This window comes from Oncorhynchus kisutch, linkage group LG12 (assembly GCF_002021735.2).
Source record: "Oncorhynchus kisutch isolate 150728-3 linkage group LG12, Okis_V2, whole genome shotgun sequence".
In the NCBI taxonomy this organism is placed as follows: domain Eukaryota; kingdom Metazoa; phylum Chordata; class Actinopteri; order Salmoniformes; family Salmonidae; genus Oncorhynchus; species Oncorhynchus kisutch.
The window spans coordinates 31,462,793-31,480,010 of record NC_034185.2 but is presented as its reverse complement, the minus strand read 5'-3'; the positions used below and the strand labels follow the sequence as shown (position 1 = coordinate 31,480,010).

Sequence of the window (17,218 nt, the reverse complement as noted above, 5' to 3'; positions counted from 1 at the left end):
AGAGGATATAGAGAGAAAATAGAGAGAGAAAATAGAGAGAGAATAGAGAGAGAATATAGAGTGAGGATATAGAGAAAAAATAGAGAGAGGATATAGAGTGAGGATATAGTGAGAGGATATAGAGAGAGCATATATAGTGAGGATAAAGAGAGGATATAGAGAGAGAATACAGAGAGAGAAAATAGAGAGAGGGTATATAGAGAGAAAATAGAGAGAGGATATAGAGAGAGAGAATAGAGAGAGAATATAGAGAGAGAAAATAGAGAGAGGATATAGAGTGAGGATATAGTGAGAGGATATAGAGTGAGGATATAGAGAGAGGATATAGAGAGAGGATATAGAGAGAGGATATAGAGAGAGGATATAGAAAGACGATATAGAGAGAGAAAATAGAGAGAGGATATAAAGAGAGGATATAGAGAGAGGATATAGAGTGAGGATATAGATAGAGGATATAGAAAGAGGATATAGAAAGAGGATATAGAGAGAGAAAATAGAGAGAGGATATAGAGAGAGGATACAGAGAGAGGATATTTTGTGAGGATATAGATAGAGGATATAGAGAGAGGATATAGAGAGATAATAGAGAGAGGATATAGAGAGAGATAATAGAGAGAGGATATAGAGTGAGGATATAGAGATAGGAAATAGAGAGAGGATATAGAGAGAGATAATAGAGAGAGGATATAGAGTGGGGATATAGAGAGGGGATATAGAGAGAGGATATAAAGAGAGATAATAGAGAGAGGATATAGAGTGGGGATATAGAGAGGGGATATAGAGAGAGGATATAGAAAGAGGATATAGAGAGAGAAAATAGAGAGAGGATATAGAAAGAGGATATAGAAAGAGGATATAGAGAGCGAAAATAGAGAGAGGAAATAGAGAGAGGATATAGAAAGAGGATATAGAGAGCGAAAATAGAGAGGAAATAGAGAGAGGATATAGAGAGAGGATATAGAGTGAGGATATAGAGAGAGGATATAGAGAGAGAAAGTAGAGAGAGGATTTAGAGTGAGGATATACAGAGAGGATATATAGAGAGGAAATAGAGAGAGGATATAGAGAAAGGATATAGAGAGAGGATATAGAGAGAGAAAATAGAGAGAGGATAGAGAGAGAGGATATAGAGCGGGGATATAGAGAGAGAAATAAAGAGAGGATATAGAGAGAGAATATAGAGAGAGCATAGAGAGAGAGAGGATATAGAGAGAGGCTATAGAGAGAGGATATAGAGAGAGAAAATAAAGAGAGAAAATAGAGAGAGGAGATAGAGAGAGAATATAGAGAGAGGATGTAGAGAGAGGATATGGAGAGAGGATATAGAGAGAGATAATAGAGAGAGGATATCGAGTGAGGATATAGAGAGAGGATATAGAGAGAGGATATAGAGAGAGAAAATAAAGAGAGAAAATAGAGAGAGGATATGGAGAGAGGATATAGAGAGAGATAATAGAGAGAGGATATCGAGTGAGGATATAGAGAGAGGATATAGAGAGAGGATATAGAGAGAGAAAATAAAGAGAGAAAATAGAGAGAGGATATGGAGAGTGGATATACAGAGAGATAATAGAGATAGGATATCGAGTGAGGATATAGAGAGAGGACATAGAGAGAGGACATAGAGAGAGGACATAGAGAGAGGATACAGAGAGAGGATATAGAGAGGGGATATAGAGAGAGGATATAGAAAGAGGATATAGAGAGAGAAAATAGAGAGAGGATATAGAAAGAGAATATAGAAAGAGGATATAGAGAGCGAAAATAGAGAGAGGAAATAGAGAGAGGATATAGAGAGAGGATATAGAGAGAGGATATAGAGTGAGGATATAGATAGAGGATATAGAAAGAGGATATAGAAAGAGGATATAGAGAGAGAAAATAGAGAGAGGATATAGAGAGAGGATACAGAGAGAGGATATTTTGTGAGGATATAGATAGAGGATATAGAGAGAGGATATAGAGAGATAATAGAGAGAGGATATAGAGAGAGAAAGTAGAGAGAGGATTTAGAGTGAGGATATACAGAGAGGATATATAGAGAGGAAATAGAGAGAGGATATAGGGAGAGAAAATAGAGAGAGGTTAGAGAGAGAGAGAATAGAGAGAGGATATAGAGTGAGGATATAGAGAGAGGATATAGAGTGAGGATATAGAGAGAGGATATCAAGAGAGGATATAGAGAAAGGATATAGAATGAGGATATAGAGAGAGGATATAGAGAGAGAATATAGAGAGAGGATATAGAGCGAGAATTTCGAGGGAGGACATAGAGAGAGAAAATAGAGAGAGGATATAGAGAGAGAAAATAGAGAGAGGATATAGAGAGAGGATATAGAGAGAGGATATAGAGAGAGGATATAGAGAGAGGATATAGAGAGAGGACATAGAGAGAAGATATAGAGAGAGGATACAGAGAGAGGATATAGAGAGAGGATATAGTGAGAGGATATAGAGAGGATATAGAGAGAGGATATAGAGAGAGGACATAGAGAGAAGATATAGAGAGAGGAACTAGAGAGAGGATATAGTGAGAGGATATAGACAGAGGATACAGAGAGAGGATATAGAGAGAGGATATAGAGAGAAGATATAGAGAGAGGATATAGAGAGAGGATATAGAGAGAGGATATAGAGAGAGGATACAGAGAGAGGATATAGAGAGAGGATATAGAGAGAGGACATAGAGAGAGGATATAGAGAGAGGACACAGAGAGAGGACATAGAGAGAGGATACAGAGAGAGGAAATAGAGAGAGGACACAGAGAGAGGACATAGAGAGAGGATATAGAGATAGGACACAGAGAGAGGACATAGAGAGAGGATACAGAGAGAGGATATAGAGAGAGGATATAGAGAGGACACAGAGAGAGGACATAGAGAGAGGATACAGAGAGAGGATATAGAGAGAGGATATAGAGAGAGGATATAGAGAGAGGATATAGAGAGAGGACACAGAGAGAGGACATAGAGAGAGAATACAGAGAGAGGATATAGAGAGAGGATATAGAGAGAGGACACAGAGAGAGGACATAGAGAGAGGATACAGAGAGAGGATATAGAGAGAGGATATAGAGAGAGGATACAGAGAGAAGATATAGAGAGAGGATATAGAGAGAGGATACAGAGAGAGGATATAGAGAGAGGATATAGAGAGAGGATATAGAGAGAGGATATAGAGAGAGGATACAGAGAGAGGATATAGAGAGAGGATATAGAGAGAGGATATAGAGAGAGGATACAGAGAGAGGATATAGAGAGAGGATATAGAGAGAGGCTATAGAGAGAGGATATAGAGAGAGGATATAGAGAGAGGATACAGAGAGAGGATATAGAGAGAGGACACAGAGAGAGGACATAGAGAGAGGATACAGAGAGAGGATATAGAGAGAGGATATAGAGAGAGGACAAAGAGAGAATATAATATATAGAGAAGATATAGAGCTTGGATATAATGTTTATTTTCTCCTTTCTCACCATTGAGAGTTGCAGCACAAACGGAATATTCACTGTCTTCTCTATGCAGTCTACCAGGCAGCAGAGACCCAGAGGAGTCCCATTTGAATGCAGATCACAGGCATGGGGGGTTGGAGGGTTGGCAGGTCTCTGCCCCGGGTCGCAGCCCTGTCGAGAGGAGACCTGTCTGGGCCACGGCCTTGGGAGCACGCCCCTGCCTGTATGGCGCTAGAGGTCTGGCACACACTCAGAGCCTGACACAGAGATACACACACAATGGCTGGCACGCACAGAAACACAGAAACGCGCAAACACACACACACACACTGATGAGCAAACAGGCACACACACACACACATGCACACACATGTTTGTGCAGATGTCACACACACACTGTGACTGACTTGAAGACCCGCTGACACAACATCTGTCTCTGTGATAGCGACATCGCGTAGCACACCTCTGATCGTAGGCGCCGTTAGACCTTGTGGGCACACCTCAAATAGCGAGGGGTAAAATATGCCCAAATATTGCACAGGTACAGGGGGAAACATATACAATAATAGTAGGTGGATGCCAGGCTGACTCTGCTGCTCCCAAGCACCATGCTTCTTTCATCTAATAGCCAACATACAGCTCAGGTTAAATCAGGGGCGCAACTTTTGATTTGGAAGTAGGGTGGGGAACATTTTTGTAATTGTATTTTGTACTTAAGCCAGAGAGGTTGTTTAGTCGTCCTTTAATTTTGTGACCGGTTCTTCATTTTAGCGTACCATTATTTTATGCTATTGAAGGCAAGAAACAGCATACAAACCAATACAAGTCTATGGGACTCAAAGCTCTCTCCATCAAAGTATCTGCAGTCAAAAAGACTACCAAGACAGGTTAACCTCTCGCTGAGATATCCCACAGTGTCTATTGATCTGTAAGTGTGTGAAAAGCACTGTATTGTCTACTCCACTGTAGTGTGCTGTATGACTGTGCTTTCAATCAATACCAAGCCCTGGATGTCAATAACATCTCGGAATCTCTCTCTTTCTCTCTCTCCCTCTCTCTCGCTCTCCATCCCTCTCACCCCCCCATCTCTCCCTCTCTCCCTCCCTCGCTCTTTCTCGCTCTCCCTCCCTCTCTCCCCCTCTCCCTCCCTCGCTCTCCCTCGCTCCCACTCGCTCTCTCCCTCTCCATCCCTCTCTTTCTCTCTCTCCCTCTCTCCCTCCCTCGCTCTCTCGCTCTCCCTCCCTCTTTCCCCCTCTCTCTCCCTCTCTCCCTGCCTTGCTCTCTCTCGCTCTCCCTCGCTCTCTCTCGCTCTCCCTCCCTCTCTCCCCCTCTCCCTTCCTCGCTCCCCTCGCTCTCCCTCCCTCTCTCCCCCTCTCTCTCCCTCCCTCGCTCTCTCTCTCTCTCCCTCCCTCTCTCCCCCTCTCCCTCCCTCGATTCCCCTCCCTCACTCCCTCTCTCCCCCTCTCCCTCCCTCGCTCCACCTCGCTCTCCCTCCCTCTCTCCCCCTCTCTCTCGCTCCCTCTCTCCCCCTCTCCCTCCCTCGCTCCCCCTCTCCCTCCCTCTCTCCCCCTCTCCCTCCCTCGCTCCCCCTCTCCCTCCTTCTCTCCCCCTCTCCCTCCCTCGATCCCCCTCCCTCACTCCCTCCCTCTCTCCCCCTCTCCCTCCCTCGCTCCCCCTCTCTCTCCCTCCCTCTCTCCCCCTCTCTCTCCCTCCCTCTCTCCCCCTCTCTCTTCCTCCCCAGGACCCCGCTGACATCTGTGTAAGAGATCAAGTAAGAGAGAAGACTAGACCAGACTCAACAACAACAACAACAACAACAGCAGACATCCTAGACTCACAAACACCCCCAAACGCTGCATAAAAAACATATAATAATACTGCATCATAGCAATTATGTCCCTGTTTACCCTGAATGCATGTATCATCATTCACAGTGAAACGCCTGCACCAATCCCATAACACATCAGAGACCTACAGGGATTGGAATATTCATAGAACTAGACTGTATTGTGAATACAGGCTACTGTGTATTGTGAAGGCATAGGTCTACTGTGTATTGTGAGGGCATAGGTCTACTGTGTATTGTGAGGGCATAGGTCTACTGTGTATTGTGAGGACATAGGTCTACTGTGTATTGTGAGGGCATAGGTCTACTGTGTATTGTGAGGGCATAGGTCTACTGTGTATTGTGAGGACATAGGTCTACTGTGTATTGTGAGGACATAGGTCTACTGTGTATTGTGAGGACATAGGTCTACTGTGTATTGTGAGGGCATAGGTCTACTGTGTATTGTGAGGACATAGGTCTACTGTGTATTGTGAGGACATAGGTCTACTGTGTATTGTGAGGACATAGGCTTACTGTGTATTGTGAGGACATAGGTCTACTGTGTATTGTGAGGACATAGGTCTACTGTGTATTGTGAGGACATAGGCTTACTGTGTATTGTGAGGACATAGGTCTACTGTGTATTGTGAGGACATAGGTCTACTGTGTATTGTGAGGACATAGGTCTACTGTGTATTGTGAGGACATAGGCTTACTGTGTATTGTGAGGACATAGGTCTACTGTGTATTGTGAGGACATAGGTTTACTGTGTATTGTGAGGACATAGGCTTACTGTGTATTGTGAGGACATAGGCCTATTTATGTGGTTTTGCCCACTAACGTTAAATGAGGGTTTTTCCTGGATCAAATCGGGATCAAATATTTAGGACCAGGCAAGGGATAACGCAGGCAGACCTGGCAACCCAAAGATCTAGAACAGAGGGCAAAGACCTGGCAACTGCTGAGATGTCCAGAATACCAATAATTACTAAACACTACAACAACCACAGCCATATGTGTCAGAACTACAACAACAGCAGCCTTCAGGCAAAAAAAACTACAAAAAAACCTTTACATCAGAACACCATCTCTCTATATGGGTAAGAAAAACCCAGTGTCCAGACATGTAGTATGTCCACTGCCCACTGCATGGCCAGCTAGCATTGTGATGGAGGACAGGATGTGGACGAGGGAGGGAGGGATGGAGGGGGGGGTGGAGAGAGAAGGATGGTAGAAACGTGTGTCTGTGCGTTCTTTTTCTACGGGTGGAACGACAGAGTGGTGCAGTGCTGTGTTAGCATGTCTGTCCCTCCATCCCTCTGTCACTCCATTCCTCCACCCCTCCGGCAGCAGTGTTCTGTGTCTGTGTGTCTCTGTCTGTGTGTGCACGTGCGCGTGCGTGCAAGGGAGTGTGTGTGTGTGCGTGCGTGCGTGTGTGTGTGCATGCATCGGTGTGTGCGTGTATGTTCTCTGTGTGTGTGTTCTGGCAGTGCTTTCCCATCAGCCCCCATTTAGTACGCCCACACAGACAGAGCCTCGGAGTGGTACAAAAATAGCTGGCTATCCAGGACCTAGGCAAGGTTATCGCGATCGCACAGCCTGCCTGCCTACTGCCTCTCTTCTCTGCCTTTCCTCTCTCTCTCTCTCTTTCTCTCTGTCTCTCTCTATCTCTCCAACTGGGGGATGCTGTTGCTGCCCGTGAGAGAGAGAACAAGAGAGAGCGAGAGAGAGAGAGAACAAGAGAGAGCGAGAGAGAGAGAGAACAAGAGAGAGCGAGAGAGAGAGAGAGAGAGAGAGCAAGAGAGAGCGAGAGGGAGCGAGAGAGAGAGAGAGAGAGAGAGAGAGAGAGAGAGAAGCTTGTTCATATGAGAGAAATGTACTTTAGTCTAATGCCAAATAATTAATTTGAACTGTTGAATTTTGAAGTATTTAAAAAACATTTAGGATTCAAAGATGTCCAACAAATAGCCGCCTTCCATGTCCTGTTGTTCCAATTTGAAGCTTTGAACCAGATTGGAAGTACTAGAAACCTTGCCATTAGATGCTAATTACTTGTATTATTCAGATCTCCTGAGAACCTCCCAGCCTGTCTATGACTCTCCACTACAGTTGTGTTTAGTGGAAACAATCAGCTCCAAAAAGTAATTATGATCTCACCGCAACCTATGGATTTTCACAAGACTGTAGTTCTAAAATGACCTCAACCCATCCTGCAGACCCCTGGTAAACTAGACACAATCCAGGAGAGATACTCTGATAGCATCCTACACACACACACACACACACACACACACACACACACACACACACAACATCTCAGAGTGGGCCTATCTTCAGTGAATGTGTCATAAAAACCTAATGCAGTGGAGCTCTTAAAGCCAGACATGGGGAGAACATTTTCACCCACAGCCAAGTCCAAGCCTCAGTGTGTGTGTGTGTGTGTGTGTGTGTGTGTGTGTGTGTGTGTGTGTGTGTGTGTGTGTGTGTGTGTGTGTGTGTGTGTGTGTGTGTGTGTGTGTGTGTGTGTGTGTGTGTGTGTGTGTGTGTGTGTGTGTATGTGTGTGTGTGTGTGTGCGTACAAGCACCCTAGCGTGTGCTAGAAGTCCCCACAGGAATAGTAAACAATTTTTTGGACCAACTGGGGACATTTTGTTAGTCCCCACGAAGTCAAATGCTATTTATAGGAGTTTTGGGTTAAGGTTAGAATTTGTGTTAGGGTTAGAATTAATTTTAGGGTTAGGGTTAGGAACTAGCTTTAGTTTTAGTTTCAGGGTTAGGAGCTAGGTTTAGTTTTAGGGTTAGGGTTAGGAGCTAGGTTTAGTTTTAGTTTCAGGGTTAGGAGCTAGGTTTAGTTTTAGTTTCAGGGTTAGGAGCTCGGTTTAGTTTTAGTTTCAGGGTTAGGAGCTAGGTTTAGTTTTAGGGTTAGGGTTAGGAGCTAGGGTTAGTTTTAGGGTTAGGGTTAGGAGCTAGGGTTAGTTTTAGTTTCAGGGTTAGGAGCTAGGGTTAGTTTTAGTTTCAGGGTTAGGAGCTCGGTTTAGTTTTAGTTTCAGGGTTAGGAGCTAGGTTTAGTTTTAGGGTTAGGGTTAGGAGCTAGGGTTAGTTTTAGTTTCAGGGTTAGGAGCTCGGTTTAGTTTTAGTTTCAGGGTTAGGAGCTAGGTTTAGTTTTAGGGTTAGGGTTAGGAGCTAGGGTTAGTTTTAGGGTTAGGTTAGGAGCTAGGGTTAGTTTTAGTTTCAGGGTTAGGAGCTAGGGTTAGTTTTAGGGTTAGGATTAGGAGCTAGGGTTAGTTTTAGGGATAGGGTTATGAGCTATGGTTAGTTTTAGGGTTAGGGTTATGAGCTAGGGTTTGAGTGAGTGAGTGAGTGAGTGAGTGAGTGAGTGAGTGTGTGTGTCAAGACCCAGTTCAATTCCCCTCCTGGAGCCCCTTCAGAAGAGAAGACAGCACCATGCACAAAAGCCACTTGGCGGAAAAGTGGAATCCTATTAAATCTTTCTGCTAAGCCTCCATAAATACAAGGAGCTGTCCCAAGTCACACTCCTCCACTCCTTTCCTCTCATAATCCCATCAGGCTAAAAACAGAACACTGGCTGTAAGGTCCCTTGCTAGACAAACACACTTCTGTAATTGAACTAACACAAGTTCTAGAGTTGGGTTTAGTGAGGAGAACGTTTCGTCGCTAAAAAAAAGTAATTTGATCCAAACCAGTCGGAACTTCTATAGTTTAGTTAGTAGAAAGGCTCTCTCAACACAACATAAGCTTCTCGTTCAATTCCTTGACACCTAGGCCAAGCTTGACATTTTGGGGGTTTCAGATACAAGCAGATAGAACTGTCCCATCTGAATGAGACTCACAATCTCCAATCACACAGCACCATCCGATGCAGCATGCCGATGCAACTCAGTGCTAACCCAGCGGAAGTCAACATTACAAGGAGAAAACCTCCAGACTGCCCGTACATTCACCCAGCACTGAAATTGAAGAGACATGCACATGAAAACAATCCGTTTTTCAAACATTAAGTAAGCAGCAGACTCACCTCTCTCACACGTGCCGGCCCAGAACCCAGTCCCGGTGCAGTCGCAGATAAACCGGTTCCACCCTTCCTTACAGACTCCGTTGTTCTTACAGGGATTGCTATCACACTGTTTCCCCGTGACTTTACTGCAGGTGGGCCTGATGCCGGTGGTGTTCTGAGACTCGGAGATGGCCCTTATGTTTTTGGAGCGTCCGTCGATGAAGAGGTCCCGGATGCAGCCCACATAGCCGTAGTTCAACATGGCCGTCCACAGTTCGGTAGGTAACACCAGGCCTACGCGGTTGTCAGGGAGACCACCCAGGTAGAGGTCTCCCTCCAGGTCTAAGATCTCGTTCTCTCCGCTGGCCGTGAACGGAGTACGACGGTTGTCCACTGAGATGATGCCTGGAGAGGAGGAAGATGGAGTGAGGAGAGGAAGGGAAGGTGAGTGTGAGGGTCTAAGCCATTCTAATATTGAGTCGTTTTTAGATTCTTAGACTAGTAGTCTCACGAGTTGTGTGTCTGACGACACATTATAGAAGAGTCTTGAAGCCTGGTTCACAAGGCCAGTATGTTAGCCTTAGGCTACGATCAAGAGTGCTTGTTGTTTGCCATTGGTCAGAGGAGTGTGGATAAATCAGGTTTATGGTTCCAAAGACCTTCTAGTCATTCACTTCATTTTGTTCTTCAAACACCTCAGTGAACTACTAACTGTCCTCGCTGTCTAACTAAGAGATTTAAATCCCATCATGTGAAGTCCCATGAAACAGTTCATCAAGCTAATACCACCACTCAGCCCATATCCATATATCTGTCTAATTTCTCTCTCTCTCTTCCCTCAGAAAATACTCCTTTTCTCCCAATCCTTCCTTCTTTCCCTTCTTTCATTGGTGCTAGGTAGTGATTCATCAAAGTAGAATGTGTTGACACAGGGCTAAATTGGCTGCTCTAACCTGATATATAACACAGACCCAGGACATCAAATAACAGAAGTACTACTACTGCTCTCCTCTCTTCTTCTCCCACTCTCTCTCTCTATCTCTGCTTCTCTCTATCTCTTTCTCTTTCCTCTCTTCTTCTCCCGCACTCTCTCTCTATCTCTGCTTCTCTCTCTCTTTCTCTCTGTCAGTCTCTCTCTCTCTCTCTCTCTCTCTCTCTCTCTCTCTCTCTCTCTCTCCCTCGCTTTCCTCTTTCCTTTTAATGTAGTGAAATCCATTCTGTTATGGAGCTCAAGGCAACGACAGACTTTCTCTTTCTCGCGCCAAATATAATCTTCCTCTCTAAAGCTCCTCTCTTCTCTGTTCTGTTCTGTTTGTCCAACCTTTTTCAGGTCAGCGGACACAAAGGATAAAGAAGCAGTGGGGGAAATAGAATCAGGAAATAGGATTTAAAAGGTTTTGCTTGATCATCCTCATGATACACGTCTCATCGCCTCATCCCCGAGATCAAATCAAATTGTATTTGTCACATGCGCCGAATACACCATGAAATGCTTTACTTACGAGCCATTAACCAACAGTGCAGTTCAAGAAAATATTTTCCAAATAAACTACAGTACCGGTACCGAGTCAATGTGCGGGGGGGGGGGGGGGGTACAGGTTGTGGACAAGGTAGAAATACTTCTGCAAACCATGCAACAGTATGATGCCTTTGATGTATATTCTGAGGGGTTTTATAACGATCATCACCATTCTCCTCCACCACCATCACCTTTCCTCTCCCCCCTCCTTGTGACCCCCACCCCCCCCCCCCCCCGGTCTCATGGTAATTGACCGTTAATGAACATAAACATGTTTAGCATCTCCAGGCCTACATACTCTTACAAGCCATATACAAGCTGCTGATTCACACCTTTGGAACATCTACATTTAAACAAGTCTAATAAATAAGCCTAATAAGTCTAATAAATCTATTTAATATGCACCATCACAATAAATCCATTATTTATTTTAGGCAGGTCTGAAGAAGCATTATGATATGAAGAAAATGTATTTCAGAAGAACAGAATAGGAATTGGCCTACTGTATGTTATCTGGCTATGTGCCATGCCATAAAGGCTGTAGGCCTGTTCATTTGGCAGACAAGATATGCTTGTAAGTCATTTTGCCACTATTTTACATTATAAACTGGGTGGTCCGATCCCTGGGGGGAGACATCTTAAATCATTTAAAATATATATTTTTCTGTGTAATATGCGGTAGTCTATGTATTGTATAACAGCCCAATCATTATTTTATTTCCGTTTTATTTTTCAGGATTGTGCTCATATATAGGAATATGCATATGAATAAGCATATGCACTGAGTGTCCCAAACATTAGGAACACCTTCCTAATATTGAGTTCCACCCCCTCTTATACCCTCAGTACAGCCTCAACACGGGAAACTGATGAGCGGGGGAAACCCAGCAGCTTTGCAGTTCTTGACACAAACCGGTGTGCCCGGCACCTTCATCTACACTGATTTAAGTGGATTTAACAAGTGACATCAGTTTATGCCATGAAAAGAACAGGTATTCTTAATGTTTTTTACACTCAGCGTCTGCATCAGTTCTAATATGCGAGTAGTGTTTTGAATTAACCATCACCTTAGAAAGTGCTGTCCATTTTGTTGTGTTAGGCTTTGGAACAACATCCACAACTACCAACATCCACAACTACCAACATCCACAACTACCAACATCCACAACTACCAACATCCACAACTACCAACATCTACAACTATTTACTTCCGGCGCCGACAGAGATGGCCGCCTCGCTTCGCGTTCCTAGGAAACTATGCAGTTTTTTGTTTTTTTACGTGTTATTTCTTACACTAGTACCCCAGGTCATCTTAGGTTTCATCACATACAGCCGAGAAGAACTACTGAATATAAGATCAGCGTCAACTCACCACCAGTACGACCAAGAATATGTTTTTCGCGATGCGGATCCTGTGTTCTGCCTTACAACCAGTGCCACGGGATGGTTCCCATGCAGCGACCCAAAAAAACGACTCAGAAAAAGAGGGAAACGAAGCGGTCTTCTGGTCAGACTCCGGAGACGGGCACATCGTGCACCACTCCCTAGCATTCTTCTTGCCAATGTCCAGTCTCTTGACAACAAGGTTGATGAAATCCGAGCAAGGGTAGCATTCCAGAGGGACATCAGAGACTGTAACGTTCTCTGCTTCACGGAAACGTGGCTCACTAGAGAGACGCAATCCGAAGCGGTGCAGCCAGCGGGTTTCTCCACGCATCGCGCGGACAGAAACGAACATCTTTCTGGTAAGAAGAGGTGCGGGGGCGTATGCCTTATGGCCAACGTGACATGGTGTGATGAAAGAAACATACAGGAACTCAAATCCTTCTGTTCACCTGATTTAGAATTCCTCACAATCAAATGTAGACCGCATTATCTACCAAGAGAATTCTCTTCGATTATAATCACAGCCGTATATATCCCCCCCCAAGCAGACACATCGATGGCTCTGAACGAACTTTATTTAACTCTCTGCAAACTGGAAACGATTTATCCGGAGGCTGCATTCATTGTAGCTGGGGATTTTAACAAGGCTAATCTGAAAACAAGACTCCCTAAATTTTATCAGCATATCGATTGCGCAACCAGGGGTGGAAAGACCCTGGATCATTGTTACTCTAACTTCCGCGACGCATATAAGGCCCTGCCCCGCCCCCCTTTCGGAAAAGCTGACCATGACTCCATTTTGTTGATCCCTGCCTACAGACAGAAACTAAAACAAGAAGCTCCCACGCTGAGGTCTGTCCAACGCTGGTCCGACCAAGCTGACTCCACACTCCAAGACTGCTTCCATCACGTGGACTGGGAGATGTTTCGTATTGCGTCAGCCAACAACATTGACGAATACGCTGATTCGGTGTGCGAGTTCATTAGAACGTGCGTTGAAGATGTCGTTCCCATAGCAACGATTAAAACATTCCCCAACCAGAAACCGTGGATTGATGGCAGCATTCGTGTGGAACTGAAGGCGCGAACCACTGCTTTTAATCAGGGCAAGGTGTCTGGTAACATGACTGAATACAAACAGTGCAGCTATTCCCTCCGCAAGGCTATCAAACAAGCTAAGCGCCAGTACAGAGACAAAGTAGAATCTCAATTCAACGGCTCAGACACAAGAGGCATGTGGCAGGGTCTACAGTCAATCACGGACTACAGGAAGAAACCCAGCCCAGTCACGGACCAGGATGTCTTGCTCCCAGGCAGACTAAACAACTTTTTTGCCCGCTTTGAGGACAATACAGTGCCACTGACACGGCCTGCAACGAAAACATGCGGTCTCTCCTTCACTGCAGCCGAAGTGAGTAAGACATTTAAACGTGTTAACCCTCGCAAGGCTGCAGGCCCAGACGGCATCCCCAGCCGCGCCCTCAGAGCATGCGCAGACCAGCTGGCCGGTGTGTTTACGGACATATTCAACCAATCCCTATACCAGTCTGCTGTTCCCACATGCTTCAAGAGGGCCACCATTGTTCCTGTTCCCAAGAAAGCTAAGGTAACTGAGCTAAACGACTACCGCCCCGTAGCACTCACATCCGTCATCATGAAGTGCTTTGAGAGACTAGTCAAGGACCATATCACCTCCACCCTACCTGACACCCTTGACCCACTCCAATTTGCTTACCGCCCAAATAGGTCCACAGACGATGCAATCTCAACCACACTGCACACTGCCCTAACCCATCTGGGCAAGAGGAATACCTATGTGAGAATGCTGTTCATCGACTACAGCTCGGCATTCAACACCATAGTACCCTCCAAGCTCGTCATCAAGCTCGAGACCCTGGGTCTCGACCCCGCCCTGTGCAACAGGGTACTGGACTTCCTGACGGGCCGCCCCCAGGTGGTGAGGGTAGGCAACAACATCTCCTCCCCGCTGATCCTCAACACTGGGGCCCCACAAGGGTGCGTTCTGAGCCCTCTCCTGTACTCCCTGTTCACCCACGACTGCGTGGCCACGCACGCCTCCAACTCAATCATCAAGTTTGCGGACGACACAACAGTGGTAGGCTTGATTACCAACAACGACGAGACGGCCTACAGGGAGGAGGTGAGGGCCCTCGGAGTGTGGTGTCAGGAAAATAACCTCACACTCAACGTCAACAAAACTAAGGAGATGATTGTGGACTTCAGGAAACAGCAGAGGGAACACCCCCCCATCCACATCGATGGAACAGTAGTGGAGAGGGTAGCAAGTTTTAAGTTCCTCGGCATACACATCACAGACAAACTGAATTGGTCCACTCACACAGACAGCATCGTGAGGAAGGCGCAGCAGCGCCTCTTCAACCTCAGGAGGCTGAAGAAATTCGGCTTGTCACCAAAAGCACTCACAAACTTCTACAGATGCACAATCGAGAGCATCCTGGCGGGCTGTATCACCGCCTGGTATGGCAACTGCACCGCCCTCAACCGTAAGGCTCTCCAGAGGGTAGTGAGGTCTGCACAACGCATCACCGGGGGCAAACTACCTGCCCTCCAGGACACCTACACCACCCGATGCTACAGGAAGGCCATAAAGATCATCAAGGACATCAACCACCCGAGCCACTGCCTGTTCACCCCGCTGTCATCCAGAAGGCGAGGTCAGTACAGGTGCATCAAAGCTGGGACCGAGAGACTGAAAAACAGCTTCTATCTCAAACAGCCACCACTAACATTGAGTGGCTACTGCCAACACACTGTCAATGCCACTGACTCTACTCCAGCCACTTTAATCATGGGAATTGATGGGAAATTATGTAAATATATCACTAGCCACTTTAAACAATGCTACCTTATATAATGTTACTTACCCTACATTATTCATCTCATGTGCATACGTAGATACTGTACTCTATATCATCGACTGCATCCTTATGTAATACATGTATCACTAGCCACTTTAACTATGCCACTTGGTTTACATACTCATCTCATATGTATATACTGTACTCGATATCATCTACTGTATCTTGCCTATGCTGCTCTGTACCATCACTCATTCATATATCCTTATGTACATATTCTTTATCCCCTTACATTGTGTATAAGACAGTAGTTTTTTTTGGAATTGTTAGTTAGATTACTTGTTCGTTATTACTGCATTGTCGGAACTAGAAGCACAAGCATTTCGCTACACTCGCATTAACATCTGCTAACCATGTGTATGTTACAAATAAATTTGATTTGATTTGATTTGACATCCACAGCTACCATATTTCCACTCAGTTTCAGCCTGTTGTTGAACTTCTTTCTTCAAATTGATCATCCCAGAGAGGTGAGTTATAAAAGAACGCTACTGTTTTGATGAGAAGTGTTGTGATTTTCGATTGCATTTGCATTGATGTCAGAGTGGTAAGAGCGACAATAGAGCCCTGAGTACCAGGCCATTAGGACTGATGGAGGGAGAATAGAGCCCTGAGTACCAGGCCATTAGGACCTGATGGAGGGACAATAGAGCCCTGAGTACCAGGCCATTAGGACCTGATGGAGGGACAATAGAGCCCTGAGTACAAGGCCATTAGGACCTGATGCTCGTTAGTGAGTTGGGTACCACCAACGCATGTCCAGAGTGCATAAGAGGAGATTACCGTGACTCAAAGGTCACGTGGAATTTTACTGTGGTCATATCTTATGACTTCCGGTGTGGCGGTAATATGCTCACCACAACAGTCCTACCCCCTCTTCCTCCTCCCACTCCACCCAGCCCTCTCTCCTCACCTGAACGTCCATCCCTCTGAATGTCCACGTGGTGCCAGGCTCCATCATTGACCTTGTTCTGGGTGGCTTTGACCTTGATGGTGCCTGAGCCCATGTCCAGCAGCAGGTACAGTCCTCCATCCAGCAGCTCTACAGCAAAGAAGTCTACTTTGTAGTTCTTCTTCCCTGCTGCGTCCCGCCGGTCCTGGGCCTGGAAATTAGGTGAGGTACTGAGTCTTCTGACTACTGGGAACCAGGCGGGGGTGTAGTATATGACCAATATATCACAACCCCCCGCGGTGTCTTATTACTATTAAAAACTGCTTAAGAACGTAATTGTAGCAGTAAAAATACGTTTTGTCATAGCTGTGGTATATCAGACCGTACACCACGGGTATCACAAAACATTTGTTTTCACTGTCAGCCAATCAGCATTAAAGGCACAAATCACATAGTTTCTAAAAATGAATAAACAACGTTTATTCAAAAGCTCTACATCAAGGCAACTTTAGCCGAAACCTTGGGCAAATAAATCCACAGCAGAGAAATATGAGTGTGTGACTCTCTTTCACAGTTCTACACTTACTAGAAACAGAACACCAGCACACTGGTAATCTAATCTCACAAACATTTAATGGATCATTAAACCAAAACATGGGTCTTCAACAGACCTTCATCGTGGTATTTCATTGGTTAGGTTACCTTGCCGTGGGTGAACAGGATGAGTCCGTTGGGCTCTGAGGTCCTGAAGTCGAAGGAGATAGAACCCATTCTCTTGGTGTTCCACTTGGGGAGGCTGAGGTAGGAGTCGGGGCTCTCGAAGTTGATAGGGTCCAGGGTGGCCACGTTCTCACACTTAAACACCACGTCACCCTGGAGCTTCATCTTGGGGTCTACGATGCGGGCCAGACGGGAGAGCTCTAGACGGATGTCATTATTCTTGTAGACCACCTGGAGGGAGTGGAAGAGAATAGAGATCATTAGGGACAATATTCTAGGTCCATATATGGAATAAAGGTATATGTGGTTTTTTTTAACTGTTGTGTAATATGTTGGTCCTCTTCTGAAGATTCAAAGAGCAGCAGACAGGAACAATAAACTCAATAAGAGGAGAGATGGATAAAAGAAAGAGGGAAACATATCATATTAATGTGTACTCATCATTCTTTCGAGATTTTAGGTTCTATTCCAAAGTCAAATGTAGTTTATATGGGCTATTATATG

General features: G+C 45.2%; 1 protein-coding gene across 1 annotated transcript in view; it reads right to left on the bottom strand.

Annotated features, from left to right (window-relative positions):
• Positions 1-17,218, bottom strand: part of LOC109901393 (neurexin-3b) — a 524,234-nt gene that overhangs the window by 325,221 nt on the left and 181,795 nt on the right. Inside the window, exons 8-10 of the mRNA XM_031837378.1 lie at positions 16,697-16,945; positions 16,016-16,205; positions 9,319-9,702 (exon numbers count right to left, since the gene is read on the bottom strand). Coding sequence (XP_031693238.1) covers positions 9,319-9,702; positions 16,016-16,205; positions 16,697-16,945 — 823 coding nt within the window. The remainder of the gene's footprint in view (positions 1-9,318; positions 9,703-16,015; positions 16,206-16,696; positions 16,946-17,218) is intronic.